This window comes from Parasteatoda tepidariorum, chromosome 3 (genome assembly GCF_982258835.1).
Source record: "Parasteatoda tepidariorum strain Cologne lab strain chromosome 3, Ptep-v5.0, whole genome shotgun sequence".
Taxonomy (NCBI): Eukaryota; Metazoa; Arthropoda; class Arachnida; order Araneae; family Theridiidae; genus Parasteatoda; species Parasteatoda tepidariorum.
This window is the reverse complement of record NC_141757.1, coordinates 83,286,285-83,309,866: the sequence shown is the minus strand read 5'-3', so window position 1 is coordinate 83,309,866 and position 23,582 is coordinate 83,286,285. Positions and strand designations below refer to the sequence as shown.

General features: G+C 30.6%; 1 protein-coding gene across 4 annotated transcripts in view; it reads right to left on the bottom strand.

Moving 5' to 3' along the window:
* Window positions 1–23,582, bottom strand: part of LOC107456354 (uncharacterized) — a 177,309-nt gene that overhangs the window by 41,546 nt on the left and 112,181 nt on the right. For 2 of the 4 annotated variants that reach the window (XM_087159708.1, XM_087159709.1), the window contains one exon: window positions 641–15,164. The exons of the other annotated variants lie outside the window; for them this stretch is intronic. In XM_087159708.1, the coding sequence (XP_087015834.1) occupies window positions 9,455–14,698 (5,244 nt within the window). In that variant the 5' untranslated portion in view covers window positions 14,699–15,164 and the 3' untranslated portion in view covers window positions 641–9,454. Of the gene's footprint in view, window positions 1–640; window positions 15,165–23,582 lie in introns of those variants that run through there. 4 annotated transcript variants of the gene reach the window in all.

Genomic DNA, 23,582 nt, shown 5'->3' with positions numbered 1-23,582 from the left:
GTAAATACTAATAACGTATTGAATGTTTTAATAATCACTTAAAGTATTTAAATAAATATAAAACTAAATGGGTATAATTGAAACGTAATATTAATATCGGCAAATTATTTTACTTACAGGTAATGGAAAATTATAATTTAATAGTTTAACGTTACTCGTATCCACTTATAGTCTCCAATTTTATTTATTTATCAGTCTATTTTGAAATATAATAATTTACTCTGTTATTGTTTCTTTCGATAAAACCTTCATTATCAATGAAATATGACTTTTAGTAAAAAAGATATTCGACTTAATAATTTATTTTAAAAATAAAGTGATTTAAATCATGCCAAACTTGGTATAGACATCAATTTTATTTGATAACTTTAATTTAATTATCATTTTTTTTTTTTGAAAATCTGGGTGGTGGCATACGAGACTCAGCCTCACTTGGCTAAGGGCCAGGGCTATTGCCCCCCCCTCCCCCCTCCTCAACACGCAACTAGTTCCAGCTCCTTTTTATCTGCACTGAAGAAGATTCCCCAGAGAGAAAAATGACCAGAGATTTAGCAACAGTGAGATACTTATGAGCAATTTGTTGAGAAAGCAGTGGGTGTGTATGCAGAACTATTTTCATAAATTACAATTTTTATTCCAATTTTCACACTGCATGCTTCGAGTAGTAATAGTAACATGAAAAGAATTCAAATAAAATTCGCATCAGAATAAGCTTTTTTTTCTTCTTCTCGCAATAATTTTAAATGTTGTTCACAGTGGAAAAAGAAAAACAAATAGTCTTAGAATGGCACGCGACGCAAATGATTCTGTTTTCCCGCGCACACGCGGCAAACGCAGAACGAGCTACTTCCATGGCATGATGCCAGATTCCTTTTGCGGAACTTTTTTATTCCGTTTCATTTCTTCAGCTGCAAGAAGAAGAGGAAAAAGAAATGCCGAAAATATGAGAAACTTCCGAAAGAAGTTTTTTACGATTGTAAAAGCAAACATTTTTCGTATTTTCCAAATTCAGCATGAATACGATTTCAAATATTCTCGAGCACGGCTCGATAAAAGATCGCACCTGATTTTTCTTTAAGAGCTTTTCTAACTGCTTTAAACGTAAACGATACGATAAAGCGATAAAAAATTAAAATTAATGAGTTAATAACTAAATAAATAAATTATCGAATTAAAAAAAAATGTAAATTAGAAGTTCTATTTATAAAATTAGAATGAAACAAATTTGATATTAGTACAATTTGGGAATCTGAGTAAAAGAAGTTAAAAGAAATCCAAGAAATCAAAATGATTATTTAAGCTTACAATCGAATGCTTCTGATTTTTTTAATTTATTTTTTAATATCGAACATTTAAAAGTACTTTCATCAATTGAAAAATATGTTTTTAAAAATAAGCAACCATATAAGTCTCATTAGTTTCAAAGTATAAATGAATTTTTAAATAAAAGTTCGTCAATTCGAATTCTTTTTTTTTTTTCTTTTAACTAATTGCACATATTACTCAACCAGTGTCTAGCACCTAGGTTTTATCTCTTAATGGCCATGGTAGGAATGCATTGTAATTTTGACCACGGCACGATTAAACTACCTGCATTTGGTGATTACTAGGGGTAATAACTCATAGGCACAGGTCCGCATTAACCCTACAGCCTTCGGCAGCGTTGCTTTGAAGGCTTGGTTTTTCATCAAGAGCTTGCCGTTTTGCGATTGATTATTGATCGATCAATCTCATACAGTAGAGTAAAATAAAAATACGACGTTAAGTACAAATCAAAAGAGGTAAAAATCATGTTTAGAATTGGCGCTCTTCGACTTCATTCTGTTTAGGTTGACTTCCGAAGTATTGTTAGACTATTTCCTGATAGTCAATTTAAAGCAGGATAGAAGATATGCGTAATTACGCATTCGATATAATATATTACTAAAATAGCAACTACATTTCCCCAATGAAAGGAGAATCGAAATAACTTTTGTAACCTTAATGTCTTCAGGGAGTTATTGTATAGTTTGAATCCGATGCGAAACAAAGGATAATAAAATAATAATATTTTCAAACTGGCCCAGGCTGGGTATTTCTAGTAGGAGGTGGGCAATGGATGATAAGGCTACGACTAAAATACACATTTACAGTAAAAATATGGTTTGAAAACTTGAAACTAGAAGCCTATACTTTTTAAACGTAAATAGTTTCAGCCAATATCATATGTGCAGTGCGAAAAAAAAAAAAAAAAAACTAACGGACTACTCTGAAAATTCTTTGATCTAATGATCGGATCTTCACGTACTAGGACTCATTTTTAATGCTTAGAGGGTGATCTCAAATATGCAAATTAATTTACACAAACGATATTTTACGCTACGAAATCCGACACAAAAACGTACTTGCTCTGAAGAAACATACCTTCTTTTTTAACGGATGCGGATTTGTGACCCCCCAAAATATAAGTGGTAGGCGCAATCTGGGAAATATGGTCCCATAGTTTGATCTGGAAAGCGATTCAAAATTAATTTATGCGTATTTCGCGGTATCTCGAGGAACTTTTTAAGCGAATTGAAACATTTTGCATGGAATTATCTTTGGAAAAACAAATTTTATAATTGAGTGTAATAATATTTGAAGTTGCTTAAAAAGATATGGCGAAATACACAAAAAGTAAAATGAACATTAAGGGGTCTTTGAATCGCTCTCCTGACCAAACTATAGGGACCGTATTTCCCAGATGGCTGCCAGCCCCTATATTTAGGGGATCAAAAATTCAAAGTCGGTACAAAAAAAAAAAAAAAAAAAAAAACGTTTGTTTATTCTGAGAAAATGCGTTATTGTGTTCAGTTTTGTAACTTAAAATATCGTCCGCAAGAATGAGGTCATCTTTCAAACAATTAAGAATGAGTCGTAAGACGTGAAGATCCGATCATTAGAACAACAGTTATTCAGGTTGGTTACTTTTTCTTAGCTCACTGTATACATAAAATTATCATGATTAATATCTTGAACGTATTTATTCCCCCTCCCTTCTTATTAAACGACACAAAAACGAAAAAAAAAATTGGAATTTTTTTTTTCTTTAGACTTTAGTGAACACATTAAATTTGTGTTGTTTTTTTCTCTGAAGAAAATCAAATAATCTTAAAAGTGTAAAAAAGAAATAAAAAAGGAAGTAAATTTCTTCAGACATATGGTTTGCAAACACTATTTTAACAATATGCGTCTCTTTTGTCCTATTAAATTAATAAAATATCCATTGTGGAAACTAAAAGTTTAAGGAATAGTTTAAGGGCATTGCAAATTCTACTTTACTTTACAGTGCAGAAAATTAAATAATGAATACACTAAATAACACGCAACTTAATGATCTGGTTTTCACGTAATACGACCCAATTATACTGGTTTCAGGGCTTAACGCTAATAATTAAATGCGCTAATTAATTAGTGAAGAGTAATTAATTAGTAGTAATTAGTATAGTTGCGAAATCAGATACAAAAACGCACTTGCTCGGAAAAATTATGTCTCTTTTTATTCGATGGATTTGAATTACTGACCCTTAAAATACGGAGAAAATAGGAATATCACTGATTCGCAACATTGTTTCAGCTTTAGAATCTTAAGTGATCGAACTTCTTAGGCGGAACTCCCGGCATTATATAAAAAAAAAGTTCATTAAAAGCTTGAAATATTAAAATTAAAAAAAATACTACTAGTTATTTAGAAATTATTTAATGCATACAATTAAATAAATATCACGAATTTTTTCCTGTCTGATGTATAAGCTGAATTATTATTATTATTCTTTTTTTAAAAAAGAACTGTTACAAACGATGAGAATATTTACCAGAAAAGCTTTATTCTTGAATTTATTTATTTCATTTAGATTTGTAAAGCTCGAAGAAATATACTTATGGAATTTTTATAAATGCATACTCTTTTCATAATTTATTCTATGTATATGCATATAATTTTAATATTAATCCTCCTTTGTTTTATATGAACTTACCATAAGTTTCAAACGATTGGAGAAAATAAGAAGTTGTTCAAGTTTTACGTTAACTTTTCAAAAATTTATGTTTGCTCAGCATTTTTATTCGATTTACAGCTTTTGAGTCACTTATAGCATGGAATAATGTAATCAAACGGTTTTTAATCTAAAAACTTCCGCAACTAACGCATCGAGAATAAAGAGAGAAAGGAATTTACCAATCCTGTTTACAAGCTCTATAAAAATAAATCCGTGCTAAAGCTTCCATCAAATTTAATCAATTTTTCTCTTTCGTTCACGGAGATAATTTGCCACCCAATCGATTTCAACATGATTGCGCCTAGCTTTTTTTTATTTATTTATTATTCTTTTAGACAGCCCTAACTTAGTGTTGAAACTCTGCCGCCCGCATTTTCGGGTTGAGTTGCTTTTCTCCTACCATCCCTGAAAGCTCAGGTTATCTCGCTGAAAGTTGTCAGATAGCTGCAGACGATTATCTGCGCTCGTTATCTTTCAATTGGAAGACAGAATGGCCAAATAAACTATCGCAGAATATCTCTTGCGTTTTATTAAAGTGTGTAGTTAATATAAGACTTTCGTACAGAAGAAAATAACTGATAAAAATGAGTACTGTCTTCCAGCTATCGATCGATTTCTGGCTAAAACCCAGTTCTCCAACTTGGCTTCTATATAGATCGGGTAATTTTGGAGCCGTTGTTTCATATCATTAACATAGAAGATGAGCCAACGGTTCATAAAATGTTACTTCCGAATTATTTGGGTATCAGACCTAAAACGAGAAATTTTTATCCAGTTATTGGTATTTCCGAGCATATATGATGATTGATAATGATTGTTTAAAAAAATAATAATAAATAGAATACAGCTAGTATCAAATAGTAGCATCAGTAGTTTAGTTAGAATCAAGTTAATGGTGACTTAAATAATAAGATGGACCAGTCTTCTTTCATAAGTTTACAAATTTTAATTAAATCCACATACTATTTTTTTTATTCCATAAATCAAAGATTACTGAATTAAAGCTTAGGCATTAAATGTTTAATACGACAGTATTTGATTATAAAATATTAAATTCCATCGCATCAAACATTGTTATAAAAATAGAAACATCATTTTTAATAGAAACTAAATAATTTCTAATTATTCGAATATAATCAAAACCATGACGGATGTAATGGATTTAAATCCAGACGAGTATTATCGATTTAATTGTAAAAGAACTTGAATAGAATCCACTAAAATAGAATAGAATCGATCAAAACTAATTTAGTAGCGAATATTTAACCATTAAATCGCAGTGACCTATTATTTTTCGGGGTCAAGCATCGGTCTTGAGACTTATATAATATGTTTTTTTTTTTTGCAGACGTTCTCTTATTACAACCCTTTTTAATTCCGATGTCAGGTAATTGTCATTTAAACAGTTCGCTTTGACCACACAAAATTCAATATTAGTCTTTTTCGAATATTTTTACATGTTTCTCACTACCTCGGTATTCGTTCTTACGGGCATGTCCATGGAGCACGAGATAAAAGAACACAGTCAGAAGTCATCTAATTGACACCAAAAACTATTGATTCTTTGCATAAATCGTTCTTTTTTTCACCTTCAAAATTTATTCTTATTTAAGTTTTTAAGCTGACCCCTTTCTACTAAACAGGTTACTAGGAATTATACCCACATACTGTAAAAAAATGGATGCCAGACTTTCTTCTTGTCTTCTTCGTTTTTGACGAAACTGTTTCCTGGTATATGCTCGAAGCGAATTTTTCGCCCAAGAGACGTAATAGCTATTTCGTCACTTCTGAGAGGAAACGAATTTCGTCAGAATTAAAGAAATATTTCAATATTTTTACGAAAAAAAAGAAAAAAAACTAGTTGCGTTTTAAGTATCTAATTTTTCAAAAAATCACTTTATCGTGAGCACCATATAGATGGATCAATGTTGCCCCAGCAACACAAGAATGACATATAGAACAGAGAGATAAATTACAACCATGTCCAAAGTGCAGAATTCTACCCCCGGATCGTCCTGGTACGAGGTCAACACCTTAACAACCATATATTCTAGTCCGCTTACTTCGTCACTTCATTTTCTACCCCCATGTCTTCATTTTATTTTCGTCATTCCAGTTATCAATCTCCCGCAATGCACACTACAATGAGGTTTTGAGTCGAGGAATCATTTTCGCCAAATATTTGAGAGTTCGCGTTTCGTCACAAATCACGTGATTTCGTGAGGAAATTATTCTCAAAATTAACGAAATACAAGTCCAGGATTGCTGAATCGCCAAAAGTGAGAGCTTTATTTCTGAGTATTTTTTTTCTTCAGATTTTATAAATCTGAAGATAGGCATGCATCTCAATCGGCAGGAATATTTCATGCTATAACACAGAGAAATTCGTAAAAATATTTCTTACAATGCTATCAGGTAAGAGGAGTCAAAATCTTGCTAAGATAGTTTTCAATATCCTCGATAAAATTACATCAATTCCTGCATAAATTCATTTTGACACACAGCGAAATGAAACTTATGGCACCAAGTGTCACAAACTTTTAATGTCAAACAAAACATCCAATTTATAAACGATAAAGCGCTTCATTGTAGTTTGTTAAATAGTTTGGGGTGACTTTAATGGTTTTTAAATAATTCACCATCAATAAAAAAAAAAAAAAATGTTTACAGGAGAAAGAAAAAAACGTTTTAGTGGCGCAACGGGAAAGCGCGCAACTCTTTTCGTCCAGTGGGAGATTCTAAACTGGTAGTCGTTATACTTTATCTATAAGACTTATTATTTTGAAAATATTCTTCAAATTGGTAATTTTAGCATAAACACTATGGTAAAAAATATTGTATTTTTCATGCGCCCTAATGAACTTGAGAACACCGTAGATTTCATCATATTGTTGTAATTTTGACCATATTTTTTTTCTTTCAATTAAGCCCTTAACCCTTTATATATCCGTGTTGCATATCAACAACATACACAAAAAGCCTATGCCTTTGCCCCAACAAATTTTGAAGGACGATTTCCGGCCTAAACCAGTGCGCCAAGATGAAATTGGGCAATTGGGCACTGGCCTAACAAAAGAATCAGATGCAAATACCCAAAATGCAAAGAATTTACACAAACTATTTGTGAGAAATGTGGTGTAGGACTTTGTTACAACAAAAGTAACAACTGTTTTAAAAAATTTCATATGAATTAAAATTTTTGAATCTTTCAATCTTAGTGTCATTTTTCACAATGTTGCAGGAATGCAACAAGCACTTTTTGTCATTTTGCATAAGGGTGCAGAAATGCAACAATCAATTTTTTCCCAATAATTTTTCTTATTTTATGTTGTAAATTCTTTTATTATTTTTTACATGCTTAGAATGATGTATTCTAATGTATGAGTAATTTTTATTAAAATCAGAGATGTTGAGATATAAAGAGTTAACCCCTTCCTTATTGCTCCCGTGAAAATGACGGGGTGAGATTTCTCCCGCTATTTCTCGCTCTCGTGATATTGACGGGCTGGAGTGTTCAGTAGTAACACGTCAATAAGAATAAAACTAATTCATTTCTTTTGGCCGGAAAACATTTTATTTCTCATTTTACATACCTAATGGCAGTACCAGGATATTTTTAAGGTAACTGTAGATAGTTAGCTTATTTTAAACTAGTTGCAGCACTAATCAAATACGTAATACAAATACAAAAGCCAAAAAAATAGGCACTTTTATGACCGTTTACTTGGAAATTAATCGATCGTTAAGGGGTTAAACAAAAATGTTAGCGAAGACGTTTTTGATTCAGTACAACTTAGACGTTTAAGTTATAGTTTGAATACAACTTAGATCATTGTTATACGCTTTGCTACAACGTTGTTACAGGTTAAAGAAAAGGAAATTTTTTTCTTTCAATGAAAAATTCTTTACGAATTAAAACTTTTCTCACAAGAAAACGAATATTAACAATTAAACATTACTGTTTTAATTAAAATAAACTACCATTTAGATTTATTGAAAAAAAGCATATTTTTCAGTAGTAGTTTCGAAATAAAATTATACTTTCCATTCACGTTATATTTGGATTAAAATACACAAAAAAACTTTAACAAAATAGTTTTGTTTTTTACAGGATTTAATAAAATAATAATCACTGGAACATAACGGGAATGGGATCAATTCGAGTATAGAAAATATTGATTATTCAAAGTAAAATCATTATATTCCGTCTTCGTAGGATCAGATGCCGTGCACTTCATTTTTTAGGACAAACAATAGAATTTCACGCATAGAATAACGCATACGTAGAAAGGTAATGACACAACTCAAAACATTCCAATTTAGAATTATGTTTGAAATAAGCATCATACAATTTTTAATAAATGAAACATTAAAGGACAAAATGCAACATTGATCGGTAAACGGTGCTGTATTGTCATGTCAAAACATTCCAATTTAGAATTATGTTTGAAATAAGCATCATATAATTATTAATAAATGAAACATTAATCGACCAAATGTAACATTGATCGGTAAACGGTGCTGTATTGTCATGTCAAAACATTCCAATTTAGAATTATGTTTGAAATAAGCATCATACAATTTTTAATAAATGAAACACTAATGGACAAAATGTAACATTGATCAGTAAACGGTGCTGGATTGTCATGTGAACAGGGACAGCCGGTTCGGTAGGGAGAACGGTAGTTCGAATCCAGCCGGCCGAAGAATCCCCGTGCATTAAATGGCGGCTGGTGCTTCTTCTAACATCTTTAAATCAATAATATGTCCAAGATTATTAAACTTTATGTCTTGATTTTGTGATGATAGCAATTTTATACGCTCAAGTTTCGTTGACCATGCATTTCCGTCTATGCTGTGTACGGTCATTGTTTCCCTCTAACGTTCTTACCTTTCTGTCAGCCCTTCGCTCCACTCCCATTACGAAACTTCATCACTACTACAACTGACTAAGCCATCCTTAACACCATCTCCAAAGCCTTATGTTTCGGCACTTGTACTTTGAATACTTACTTAACTTAGTAAGAGTTATAAGGACTTCTCAAGTTGTGTCATTAATCTCTACAAACTCGCTGAGACCCCGATGGTTGAAAACTTTCGGATTTTCGCTAGTTTGACCTCTAGTTTTCTCTTGTCTTGTGTAGCACATCGAATTCCACTACCAATATCATTTCAGGGCTATCTCCATTTGGTTTCGGCTCGGATGTTTCGCTGTTTACTACTGTCGTTACCTTCAGCAGCACAAGACTCGCTATATGGTGGAGCTAGCTACTCCTTCCATAACAGGACTTTCACCCGTAAGATTAATGCACCTTATCTTGACGCACACACAATCTTTATGACAGACTCCCCTTGGAATATTATACTAGAATAAATAATAATTCTAGACCACCTTTACTAGACGCTTACTCCATACATCTCATATTTGGAATTGCTGATTATATGGTAGCCTCAGATAAAAAAGTATCACCTATTAACTCTAATGAATACGCATCAATATTATCTTGTTGCAAAGCGAGTTCATTATTATAGTAATGGACACTTCGAATCTGTTCTTCTTGTTCTGTTAAAACGTCTATTTTGGACGTTATTCTTGAATCAAGAGGTCTTACTTGTGCTTCTAACTCTGTATTGTTATACTCTGCTCTTATATTTTCAATAATATTTACTATATCTTCAATTGATTGAATACTTTGTATTGTATCTAAAATATTCTTAATTAGAATTAACGATATATCTGCACATGTTCCAGAATCAACTTGTTGCAAATTAGAATAAATAATATTTACAGATTTATTTCCTGAGGCTATAAAATCCTTCCTTAATTCTTCTAAACTACTGCTAAATTCTGATTTTATACCTAGTGGATCAATTATTGATACAATATCATTCTTTTTAAAAAGAACTACTGCATGATCATTATTAGTTCCTTTAACTAGTAAAATACTTAAATATTGATTATTGTTACACATCGCTTTCTTAACATTTAGTAAATCAAGAATTTTATCAATTTTTAACCCTGTTTTCATCATTAATTGAATATTATAATCAATAGATTCTAAATCCATTCCTTCAGATTCTTGATAAATTACTCCACCAATAGAAGCACCTTTTCTAAGTTTTTTACATTTTTCATTTAATGGCTTGAATACCTGCTTAAAATCTACTGTCCCATCATCTACATTTGTATATTCTTCGATAAGAGAATTTAAATATTCTGTTCTTGCACCTGTCTCATCAAAACAAAGATCATGCAATTTTTTAAAAATGGAACAAGTTTTGAGTCCTGCTCCTTTTAATAACTTTTTAGATAATTTACCTAGACTAAAAAGTTCTTTTTCAGCTAAAAAATGATCTAAATATTCTTTTTTTTCATGGAAACAGAGCGTATGAAAATCTTGTAAAATGGAAACAGCGTTAGTTCCTGACCAAGATAATATGTAGGATAAATTCTCCAGCGTAAAACCTATCTCTTTTTTAGTAAAATCCGTTAAATATTTTGTTGGCTTTCCTTTACTATCAAAGCAAATTTTATGAAACTCTCTTAAAGCAGAACAAATATTACTTCTTGCGTCATGTAACACTTTGGATAAAAGATTTGGTGTAAACTCTGCCTTAATAAAATTACGTAAATACTTTTTTGGCTTTCCTGTCTTATAAAAACAAAAATCATGAAATTCTTCTAAACTATCTATTCCTTGACTCAGGATACTACATAAATCACTAGGCCTAAAACCTATATTTGATTTAGTAAAATCACTTAAATATCTTGCTTTCTTTCCTTCGCCATCAAAACAAATATCATGAAAATTTTTTAAAATAGATGCAGCTTTAGTTCTTGATCCACAGAGCCCGCAAGCTAAATTACTTATTTTAAAACCTGCTTTAGTGAAATTCGTTAAATATTTTGTTGGATTTCCTTTACTATCAAAGCAAACTGTATGAAAATCTTTTAAAGCAGAATGAGCTTTGGTTCCTACTCCTCCTACAATAGCAGATAAATTACTCATCTTAAAACCTACTTCAGTGAAATCTTTTAAATATTGTGTTGGCTTTCCATTCTCATCAAACCAAAGATTATAAAGATCCTTAAAAGCTTGCTTAGCTTTGATTCCCACTCTACTTAAAATACTAGATACATTAGATATGTATACTCCATTTTCTTCTAGAGTTTGTAAATATTTAGTTGGATTTCCTTCATTATCAAACCAAAGCTTGTAAAGCTCCTCAAAAGTTTGTTTAGCTTTAGCTCCTGCTCCTCCTAAAATACTAAAGATACTAGATAGATCGACTTTGTTTTTTTCTAAAGTTTGTAAATATTTAGTTTTTTCTCCCTTCTTATCAAACCAAAGCTTATATAAATCTTCAAAAGCTAGTTTAGCTTTAGCTCCTGCTCCATTTAAAATGCAAGATATATTAGATAGATCGACTTTATTTTTTTCTAGAGTTTGTAAATATTTAGTTGGATTTCCTTTCTTATCAAACCAAAGCTTGTAAAGCTCCTCAAAAGTTTGTTTAGCTTTAGCTCCTGCTCTATGTAAAATACTAGATACATTAGATAGACTTATTCCATTGTCATCTAGAGCTTGTAAATATTTAGTTGGATTTCCTTTCTTATCAAACCAAAGCTTGTAAAGCTCCTTAAAAGTTTGTTTAGCTTTAGCTCCTGCTCCTCCCAAAATACTAGAGATACTAGATAGATCGACTTTGTTTTTTTCTAAAGTTTGTAAATATTTAGTTGGATTTCCTTCATTATCAAACCAAAGCTTGTAAATCTCTTTAAATGCTTGTTTAGCTTTAGCTCCTGCTCCTCCTAAAATACTAGAGATACTAGATAGATCGACTTTGTTTTTTTCTAAAGTTTGTAAATATTTAGTTGGATTTCCTTCATTATCAAACCAAAGCTTGAAAAGCTCCTCAAAGGCTTGTTTAGCTTTAGCTCCTGTTCCATGTAAAACGCCAGATATATTAGATAGATTTACTTTATTTTTTTCTAGAGTTTGTAAATATTTAGTAGGATTTCCTTCATTATCAAACCAAAGCGTATAAAGCTCCTCAAAAGCTTGTTTAGCTTTAGCTCCTGCTCCACTTAAAATACTAGAGATACTAGATAAATTTACTCCATTTTCATCTAGAGTTTGTAAATATTTAGTTGGATTTCCTTCATTATCAAACCAAAGCTTATAAAGCTCCTCAAAGGCTTGTTTAGCTTTAGCTCCTGTTCCATGTAAAACGTCAGATATATTAGATAGATTTACTTTATTTTTTTCTAGAGTTTGTAAATATTTAGTTGGATTTCCTTCATTATCAAACCAAAGCTTATAAAGCTCCTCAAAAGCTTGTTTAGCTTTAGCTCCTACTCCATGTAAAATACTAGATACATTAGATAGATTTACTCCCTTTTCTTCTAGAGTTTGTAAATATTTAGTTGGATTTCCTTCATTATCAAACCAAAGCTTATAAAGCTCCTCAAAGGCTTGTTTAGCTTTTGCTCCTGCTCCATTTAAAATACTAGATATATTAGATAGATTTACTCCATTTTTTTCTAGAGTTCGTAAATATTTTGTTTTCTCTCCATGCTCATCAAACCAAAGCTTATAAAGCTCCTCAAAAGTTTGTTTAGCTTTTGCTCCTACTCCTCCTAAAATACCAGATACATTAGATAGATTTACTCCGTTTTCTTCTAGAGTTTGTAAATATTTAGTTGGATTTCCTTCATTATCAAACCAAAGCTTATAAAGCTCTTCAAAGGCTTGTTTAGCTTTTGCTCCTGCTGCTCCCAAAATACCAGATACATTAGATAGATGTACTCCATTTTTTTCTAAATCTTGTAAATATTTAGTTGGATTTCCTTCATTATCAAACCAAAGCTTATAAAGCTCCTCAAAGGCTTGTTTAGCTTTTGCTCCTGCTCCTCCTAAAATACCAGATACATTAGATAGATGTACTCCATTTTTTTCTAAAGCTTGTAAATATTTAGTTGGATTTCCTTCATTATCAAACCAAAGCTTGTAAAGCTCCTCAAAAGTTTGTTTAGCTTTAGCTCCTACTCCACTTAAAATACTAGAGATACTAGATAAATTTACTCCATTTTTTTCTAGAGTTCGTAGATATTTTGTTTTCTCTCCATTATTATCAAACCAAAGCTTATAAAGCTCCTCAAAGGCTTGTTTAGCTTTAGCTCCTGTTCCATGTAAAATACTAGATATATTAGGTAGATTTACTCCATTTTTTTCTAGAGTTCGTAGATATTTTGTTTTCTCTCCATTATTATCAAACCAAAGCTTATAAAGCTCCTCAAAAGCTTGTTTAGCTTTAGCTCCTACTCCACTTAAAATACTAGATATATTAGATAAATTTACTCCATTTTTTTCTAGAGTTCGTAGATATTTTGTTTTCTCTCCATTATTATCAAACCAAAGCTTATAAAGCTCCTCAAAAGTTTGTTTAGCTTTAGCCCCTGTTCCATGTAAAATACTAGATATACTAGATAGATTTACTTTGTTTTCTTCTAGAGTTCGTAGATATTTTGTTTTCTCTCCATTATTATCAAACCAAAGCTTATAAAGCTCCTCAAAGGCTTGTTTAGCTTTAGCTCCTGTTCCATGTAAAACGCCAGATATATTAGATAGATTTACTTCATTTTTTTCTAGAGTTTGTAAATATGTAGTTGGATTTCCTTCATTATCAAACCAAAGATTATAAAGCTCCTCAAAAGCTTGTTTAGCTTTAGCTCCTGATCCACTTAAAATACTAGAGATACTAGATAAATTTACTCCATTTTTTTCTAGAGTTTGTAAATATTTAGTTGGATTTCTTTCATTATCAAACCAAAGATTATAAAGCTCCTCAAAAGCTTGTTTAGCTTTAGCTCCTGCTTTACCTAAAATGTTAGAGATACTAGATAGATTTACTCCATTTTTTTCTAGGGTTCGTAAATATTTTGTTTTCTCTCCATGCTCATCAAACCAAAGATTGTAAAGCTCCTCAAAAGTTTGATTAGCTTTATATCCTGTTCCACTTAAAATACCAGATATATTAGGTAGATTTACTTCATTTTTTTCTAGAGTTTGTAAATATTTTGTTTTCTCTCCCTCCTTATCAAACCAAAGATTATAAAGTTCCTCAGAAGCTTGTTTAGCTTTAGCTCCAGCTCCATTTAAAATACTAGATATATTAGATAGATTTACTCCATTTTTTTCTAGAGTTTGTAAATATTTTGCTTTCTTTCCCTCCTTATCAAACCAAAGATTATAAAGTTCCTCAAAGGCTTGTTTAGCTTTAGCTCTTGCTCCATTTAAAATACTAGACATACTACGATACACTTGATTTTTATATAGAACATTAAACATATTGCTGCCTTCAGGTGAATTTAAAAAATTTTTAAATTCTTGAAGATGAGACTTAGTTGCTATACTTTGGGCAAATTTATTTTTTGCTTCATTTATATTTTGAGTCGCCTTATCATTAACTTCAGGAAATTTAGTCATTTTATTTAGTTCATCTAAATTACTAGATGATAAATTTGATTCATCTAGTCGTAATCTTTTTACTTTTACATTTTCTTTAACATTTCTTTTTCTCTTTTGTGTTTTTTTATTGTCATTCTGATACAATAGCTCTGAATCCATTTCAAAATTTTGACTATCAAGTGTATTGTTAGATTTTAAGTTATATGGCATAATGACTCCTCATATATCTCATCTGAAACTTCCTTTGCTCGGCTAAGGATAACAAAATGCAAACAGCTCTATTTCAGTTGCTCGATTTCTTCTTTGGTTAAACCAGTAGACTGCGAGATTATTTCAATAGACACTCCTGCTTTCTAAAGGTTTTTTGCTACTAATATTTTCTCTTCAGATTCACCTATTTGGATGCCTCTAAACTCACCTTCTTCGATATATTTCTGTGCGATAGTTCTCATGATATTACCTGTCTCTTCTTCTGATAAATATTTGACTAGTACTTGCTCTAATTCTACTTGCCTTCCCACAGAAAGCTTTGCATCAGTGTAACAGGTGAGTAGACCAAGAATTATAACGCCCTATATAGATCGGGTAATTTTGGAGCCGTTGTTTCATATCATTAACATAGAAGATGAGCCAACGGTTCATAAAATGTTACTTCCGAATTATTTGGGTATCAGACCTAAAACGAGAAATTTTTATCCAGTTATTGGTATTTCCGAGCATATAAGATGATTGATAATGATTGTTAAAAAAAATAATAATAAATAGAATACAGCTAGTATGAAATAGTAGTATCAGTAGTTTAGTTAGAATCAAGTTAATGGTGACTTAAATAATAAGATGAACCAGTCTTCTTTCATAAGTTTACAAATTTTAATTACATCCACATACTATTTTTTTTTAATTCCATAAATCAAAGATTACTGAATTAAAGCTTAGGCATTAAATGTTTAATACGACAGTATTAAATCATAAAATATTAAATTCCATCGCATCAAACATTGTTAAATCATATAAAAATAGAAATATCATTTTTAATAGAAACTAAATAATTTCTAATTATTCGAATATAATCAAAACCATGACGGATGTAATGGATTTAAATCCAGACGAGTATTATCGATTAAATTGTAAAAGAATTTGAATAGAATCCACTAAAATAGAATAGAATCGATCAAAACTAATTTAGTAGCGAATATTTAACCATTAAATCGCAGTGACATATTATTTTTCGGGGTCAAGCATCGGTCTTGAGACTTATATAATATGTTTTTTTGCAGACGTTCTCTTATTACAACCCTTTTTAATTCCGATGTCAGGTAATTGTCATTTAAACAGTTCGCTTTGACCACACAAAATTCAATATTAGTCTTTTTCGAATATTTTTACATGTTTCTCACTACCTCGGTATTCGTTCTTACGGGCATGTCCATGGAGCACGAGATAAAAGAACACAGTCAGAAGTCATCTAATTGACACCAAAAACTATTGATTCTTTGCATAAATCGTTCTTTTCTTCACCTTCAAAATTTATTCTTATTTAAGTTTTTAAGCTGACCCCTTTCTACTAAACAGGTTACTAGGAATTATACCCACATACTTTAAAAAAATGGATGCCAGACTTTCTTCTTGTCTTCTTCGTTTTTGACGAAACTGTTTCCTGGTATATGCTCGAAGCGAATTTTTCGCCCAAGAGACGTAATAGCTATTTCGTCACTTCTGAGAGGAAACGAATTTCGTCAGAATTAAAGAAATATTTCAATATTTTTACGAAAAAAAAGAAAAAAAACTAGTGTTTTAAGTATCCAATTTTTCAAAAAATCACTTTATCGTGAGCACCATATAGATCAATGTTGCCCCAGCAACACAAGAATGACACATAGAACAGAGAGATAAATTACAACCATGTCCAAAGTGAAAAATTCTGCCCCCGGATCGTCCTGGTACGAGGTCAACACCTTAACAACCATATATTCTAGTCCGCTTACTTCGTCACTTCATTTTCTATCCCCATGTCTTCATTTTATTTTCGTCATTCCAGTTATCAATCTCCCGCAATGCACACTACAATAAGGTTTTGAGTCGAGGAATCATTTTCGCCAAATATTTGAGAGTTCGCGTTTCGTCACAAATCACGTGATTTCGTGAGGAAATTATTCTCAAAATTAACGAAATACAAGTCCAGGATTGCTGAATCGCCAAAAGTGAGAGCTTTATTTCTGAGTATTTTTTTTCCCCTTCAGATTTTATTAATCTGAAGATAGGCATGCATCTCAATCGGCAGGAATATTTCATGCTATAACACAGAGAAATTCGTAAAAATATTTCTTACAATGCTATTAGGTAAGAGGAGTCAAAATCTTGCTAAGATAGTTTTCAATATCCTCGATAAAATTACATCAATTCCTGCATAAATTCATCTTAACACACAGCGAAATGAAACTTATGGCACCAAGTGTCACATAAACTTCTGATATCAAACAAAATATTCAATTTATAAACGATAAAGCGCTTCATTGTAGTTTGTTAAATAGTTTGGGGTGACTTTAATGGTTTTTAAATAATTCACCATCATTAAAAAAAAAATGTTTACAAGAGAAAGAAAAAACGTTTTAGTGGCGCAACGGGAAAGCGCGCAACTCTTTACGTCAAGTGGGAGGTTCTAAACTGGTAGTCGTTATACTTTTATCTATAAGACTTATTATTTTGAAAATATTCTTCAAATTGGTAATTTTAGCATAAACACTATGGTAAAAAATACTGTATTTTTCATGCGCCCTATGAACTTGAAAATACCGTAAATTTCATAATATTTTTGTAATTTTGACCATTTTTTTTTCTTCAATTAAGCCCTTAACCCTTTATATCACCGTGTTGCATATCTGCAACATACACAAAAAGCCTATGACTTTGCCCCAACAAATTTTGAAGGACGATTTCGGCGATTTTCGGCCAAAACCAGTGCGCCAAGATGAAATTGTGCACTGGCCTAATTGGGCTAACAAAAGAATCAGATGCAAATACCCAAAATGCAAAGAATTTACACAAACTATTTGTGAGAAATGTGGTGTAGGACTTTGTTACAACAAAAGTAACAACTGTTTTAAAAATTTTCATATGAATTAAAATTTTTGAATCTTTCAATCTTAGTGTCATTTTTCACAATGTTGCAGGAATGCAATAAGCACTTTTTGTCATTTTGCATAAGGGTGCAGAAATGCAACAAGCACTTTTTGTCATTTTGCATAAGGGTGCAGAAATGCAACAATCAATTTTTTTCCAATAATTTTTCTTATTTTATGTTGTAAGTTTTTTTATTATTTTTTACATGCTGAGAATGATGTATTCTAATGTATGAGTAATTTTTATTAAAATCAGAGATGTTGAGATATAAAGGGTTAACCCCTTCCTTTTTGCTCCCGTGAAAATGACGGGGTGAGATTTCTCCCGCAATTTCTCGCTCACGTGATATTGACGGGCTGGAGTGTTCAGTAGTAACACGTCAATAAGAATAAAACTAATTCATTTCTTTTGGCCGGAAAGCATTTTATTTCTCATTTTACACACCTAATGGCAGTACCAGGATATTTTTAAGGTAACTGTAGATAGTTAGCTTATTTTAAACTAGTTGCAGCACTAATCAAATACGTAATACAAATACAAAAGCCAAAAAAATAGGCACTTTTATGACCGTTTACTTGGAAATTAACCGATCGTTAAGGGGTTAAACAAAAATGTTAGCGAAGACGTTTTTGATTCAGTACAACTTAGACGTTTAAGTTATAGTTAGGATACAACTTAGATCATTGTTATACGTTTTGCTACGACGTTGTTAAAGGTTAAACAAAAGGAAATTTTTTTCTTTCAATGAAAAATTCTTTACGAATTAAAACTTTTCTCACAAGAAAACGAATATTAACAATTAAACATTACTGTTTTAATTAAAATAAACTAATAAAAATTAATTGATAAAATAAATAGATATATTAATAGATCAAGTTTATGGTAGAAAAAATAGTTGAATCAATCAACCATTTAGATTTATTAAAAAAAAGCATAATTTTTCAGTAGTGGTTTCGAAATAAAACTATACTTTCCATTCACGTTAAATTTGGATTAAAATACACAAAAAAACTTTAAAAAAATAGTTGTGTTTTTTACAGGATTTAATAAAATTATAATCACTGGGCCATAACGGGAATGGGATCAATTCGAGTATAGAAAATATTGATTATTCAAAGTAAAATCATTATATTCCGTCTTCGTAGGATCAGATGCCGTGCACTTCATTTTTTAGGACAAACAATAGAATTTCATGCATAGAATAACGCATACGTAGAAAGATAATGACACAACTCAAAACATTCCAATTTAGAATTATGTTTGAAATAAGCATCATACAATTTTTAATAAATGAAACATTAAAGGACAAAATGTAACATTGATCGGTAAACGGTGCTGTATTGTCATGTCAAAACATTCCAATGTAGAATTATGTTTGAAATAAGCATCATACAATTATTAATAAATGAAACATTAATGGACAAAATGTAACATTGATCGGTAAACGGTGCTGTATTGTCATGTGAACAGGGACAGCCTGGTCGGTAGGAAGAACGGTAGTTCGAATCCAGCCGGCCGAAGAATCCCCGTGCATTAAATGGCGGCTGGTGCACGTTAAATCTGTCAGGGTACAATGTCCTCCAAGTTCCTATAACAAATCAATATCTATGGGAGTACTGAATCGGAGATAAATTGTTCTCAGGTTCAGGTCAAAATTACGATATGCGGATGGACGAAAGGCATGTGAATGAGTCCTTTCTGTGAAACGGGTTATGACTACGATTATCGATTTTCTATCAGTAACCATGAATATCGATTTTTCATGAGTAAATGGTGGTATATATGTTATAATAAACTTTCCACTATGCCTGATTTTTATCCACAAAATATACACCGAAGAGCCATTACATTATGACCACCCTGCTAATAACATGTAGAACCACCACCTTTAGCCCTCAAAACTGCTAGCACCCGCCGTGGCATTGATTCCACAAGGTGCTGATAGGTAGTCTGAGGTGTCTGGTACCAAGCTGCAAATCCCTCACATTGCGAGGGGGTAGCGTGGCAGCACGAATTTGGTTTTCCAAGTAGGACCTCAAATGCTCTATTGGATTAAGGTCAGGTGAATCTGGGGGCCAAGACATGACTTGAAGGTCACTGAAATGTTCCTCGAACCAATCCATGACGATTCGACCCTTATGACATGGTGCATTATCCTGTTGGTAAACACCATCTCCCGCAGGAAAAACTGTTGCCATGATTGGGTGAACTAAGTTCAAGTAGCTTTCAGACGATCAGGGATTGTTCTATGAGGATTATGGGTCCTAATGTGCCCCATGAAAACATTGTTCCTGGGCGAGAAACCATGAAAACCTGGGCAAGCCCATTGGAGGGTGGTCATAATGTAACGGCTCTTAAGTGTATTACAAATAATTTATACTTGCTATAAGAATAAAAAAATTTTTAGAAAAAAATTATCGGGTAACTTTGTAAAAGAATTATTAGAATTATTGGACTTTCTGAAGACTAAATTGGACTAAAGAATTATTGGACTTTGATTAAGTAAGCATATTACTTTAATTTAGTAAGCATATTACTTTAAAATTGTTAGTTATTATATAAAAATATTGAGTTGTGTATTTACATTATAAAATACATTATGCTTACACTGCTTTAAATAGCATTTTTAAGTATTTGGACGGCAAAGGGCTAAAGTACAAAACGTTTTTGGCGAGAGAATTTAAAAATAGACGTTTCACAAAGAAATTTATGTAATACAACGAAAATAAGTTTCGGAATAGAAGAACTTACCTTGAGTTGGAGTGGCATAATTTTGCCTTGAGCCCGAAACCGTCTTACCAACTTTCTCAACAGAAAAAGGAGATCGATTATCGTTTCGAAAGAAATTCAACTTTAGGAAAGAGTTGGCAGACTTACAGTTTATTTGGAAATTTCCTAGTTTATTTTAGAATACTGCATAAGATAGCGTAAATTTTGTGTGCCAAATCACACTTACATTTTATTCTCTACGTAAGAAAAATCTACAGCTTATTTTGTTTGTGAATCCTTTTGTTTAAAATGAATAAATTTTTATAACATTGCATTGCATTAAATTTGCGCGATTTTCTTTTCTGCTTTTAGAAACTCACTGTTAGAAATTTCTCGGAGAAAAAATTGAAAAAACAATTTATTTCATTGTTATTTTACTATATTCAACCAAAATAGTCAAACAACCATACATAGATGGTATAATGAGCCACAAAAGCTTAAGCACACTTTAAAATTCTAAAATAATGTATATTTTTTTGCAATTATTTTATTGACTGTTGTTTTATTGATAGAAAAAAGACTACACAGAAAACGAAAACAATACTAAAAATATTAAAAAAGAAGAAAATAAATATTCACATTTTTACAGTATTAAACTGTCATAAAAGTTAAAGCACAACTGAGAATATTTAGTCAGAGAAAAAAATACAAAATTTTGATAACTCATTCGATCTTTTTGATTTTGATACTTTTTTAATCAACTACAACACACAATTTTCCATTAAAAGAACAAAATTTCGCTTGTTTTTTTGATCGATATTCAACCAAGCTAGCTTGTTGCTAGCTAGGTCAACCATCTGTTTGATAGGCTTCTTTCCGGTTGCATTGCTGACGAGTAACGCTTCCGTTTTTACATACAGATAGTTTTCTATGGGTTTCGAACAGGTAAGGCACAAAAGAAAAAACCACGGTAAAAAAACACGTGAAATAATTTATAATTTCACAATAAATATTTAAACAGTTCTTAATTGCAATCTATTTAAATAGAATTAATTTTCGAGTCATTTAATATATTATTTTTAATTAAGTGAAAACTAAAAAGTAACTGGATTTTTTTTATGAATATCTTTAAAACTCGAAGTAACAAGTTCTTCATAGTATTTATGTTATTTTATGTTAATGACTATAACAATACCTAATATAAAGAACTTTTTTTTAATATAAAAAACGTTAAAATAACACAATTAAAGTTTTGTGCTACTAAATTAACAAATCACATACTAAACATAGACACTACTTAAACTTGCCAATTACAAATGGCATAATAGTTTTTCTAATTAAATACTGTTAAGTATGAAAAAATCGACTGTTTAATATGATATATAGATTATAAAATTATCCACAAAACTAGAAAAAAATTATTAATAAATTAGTTTTTTTTAAAAAAATAAGTAAATATGATAAACTTTAAACTTATTGTTACTATATTAAATTTAGTTTGTTTAAATTTGCGCTGTTCTTATGATACATTTTTAGTATTTTCCATTTTGTCCAGTTCCTTATGGTTTTTTTTCTCTTCAAGTTTCTTCCGGGCATATGACCAACCCTGATTCAGATCAAGAATAAGCAGGGTTGGGTTTTTGACATGACAAGGGTATAATACTGGTTTAAACCGTCAAAAACTGAAGTTTGCCAAGAAAATATATAAACTTCAAAACTACCAACAGTTGCCATGCATTATATTGAAATTTAATTATACTATATTTAATCAGCAGGTTTTAAATTATTTTTTAATTAAAATTAAAGTAAAATAACAGATTTAAAATCTCAGAAATTTATATTCAATAGCATGTGCAGAAAAAGTTTACACAAATTTTTTTTAAATATTTATATTTTGAAAAAAAAAAAATTTTTTTTTTGATACTTAAGAAAATTAAAAGTTTATTACTATGCATTTTTGACATATAAGGAACATATAACTAATATTTATAAGGAACTTACAAGTTATGTTGTATAAATACAAACTTGATACAAGTGTATAAAAAATTTTTTTTAATGTTATATCGAATATCTTTATTATCCAGTATGTTAATTTGAATTTAAAAGTAGTTATATTTGTGAATAATGATAAATATAATTCATATTGTTTATTATATTTATTTATAATTATTACAGTTATCATTTTAAAACAATTTTTACCTCTTAATTTTTTTTCTCCACTTGTATTAAGAATACAAATAATGCATATCTTGAAAGCAAGAAGTAATTATTCAACAGCTGAATATTTAGATATTCAACAAAACTATATAGTATTCAGCAAAATGAAATTCACAAGTATTTGGATAAACTAAATTTTCAGCATAGCAAATGAATAGGCTGAATATACTGTAAATCGACACTAACTACTCTGTGTATTTAACAGAAAGCACTTAAATTTGCATTGTCTTATGTTAAAAAGATTATTAAGAAGATTTAAAAGAATATTAAAAAGATTTTTCTTTAAAAGATGTCTAATGTACAAAACTGCTAAAGTTTATCTTTAAAAATGTCTAATTTTTAGTATAATCTATACTATACACTAAATTTGGTTATAAATAAATTTCTTAATAATATCACTGCAGATTTTCAATAACACATGAAAATGAATACATAATATTACAAAAGAGGTGAGCCTTCAAAAGTACAAGATTTTGGTTACTATTCAAAATATAAGTGTTTCTTCAAAATTTTAAATTTATTTTTTCTAGAACATATTTAGAAACAGTATCCTTCATAAAAAATATATAAATTTTATGTATTAATTAAATTTTACATATGAATATAGGTTTTTGACATTTTCGACATTTTTGACAGTGAGGTTTTTGACGTGACGGTTTAAACCATCAAAAACTGTCCCGTGTCAAAAACCTGCCAACTCTGAGAATAAGTCAAAAATTGCTAAAACTAAGACATTATTTTTATTGTAGGCTGGTATCGTTTTTTAGAAAACCCAGTTCGGCCCAATAAATACACCTTTGAAAGGTAGTAAGTAAATGGCAACCTAATATGTTTTGATATTTTTCCCGACCACTCAAAAACGCTTCTAGGAAGGTTTTTCGAAACTCTGTCGTCAAAAAAAAAAAAAAAAGTTTTACTACCTTACACTTGAAGCAAAGCGATTATTTCAAATTATATATATCATCTTGCTATGAAGAATTATCTGGGCTTTAGAACGGACAAATAACTTAAATATTTTAAAAGTTATTCAACTTTTACAAAAATCGAC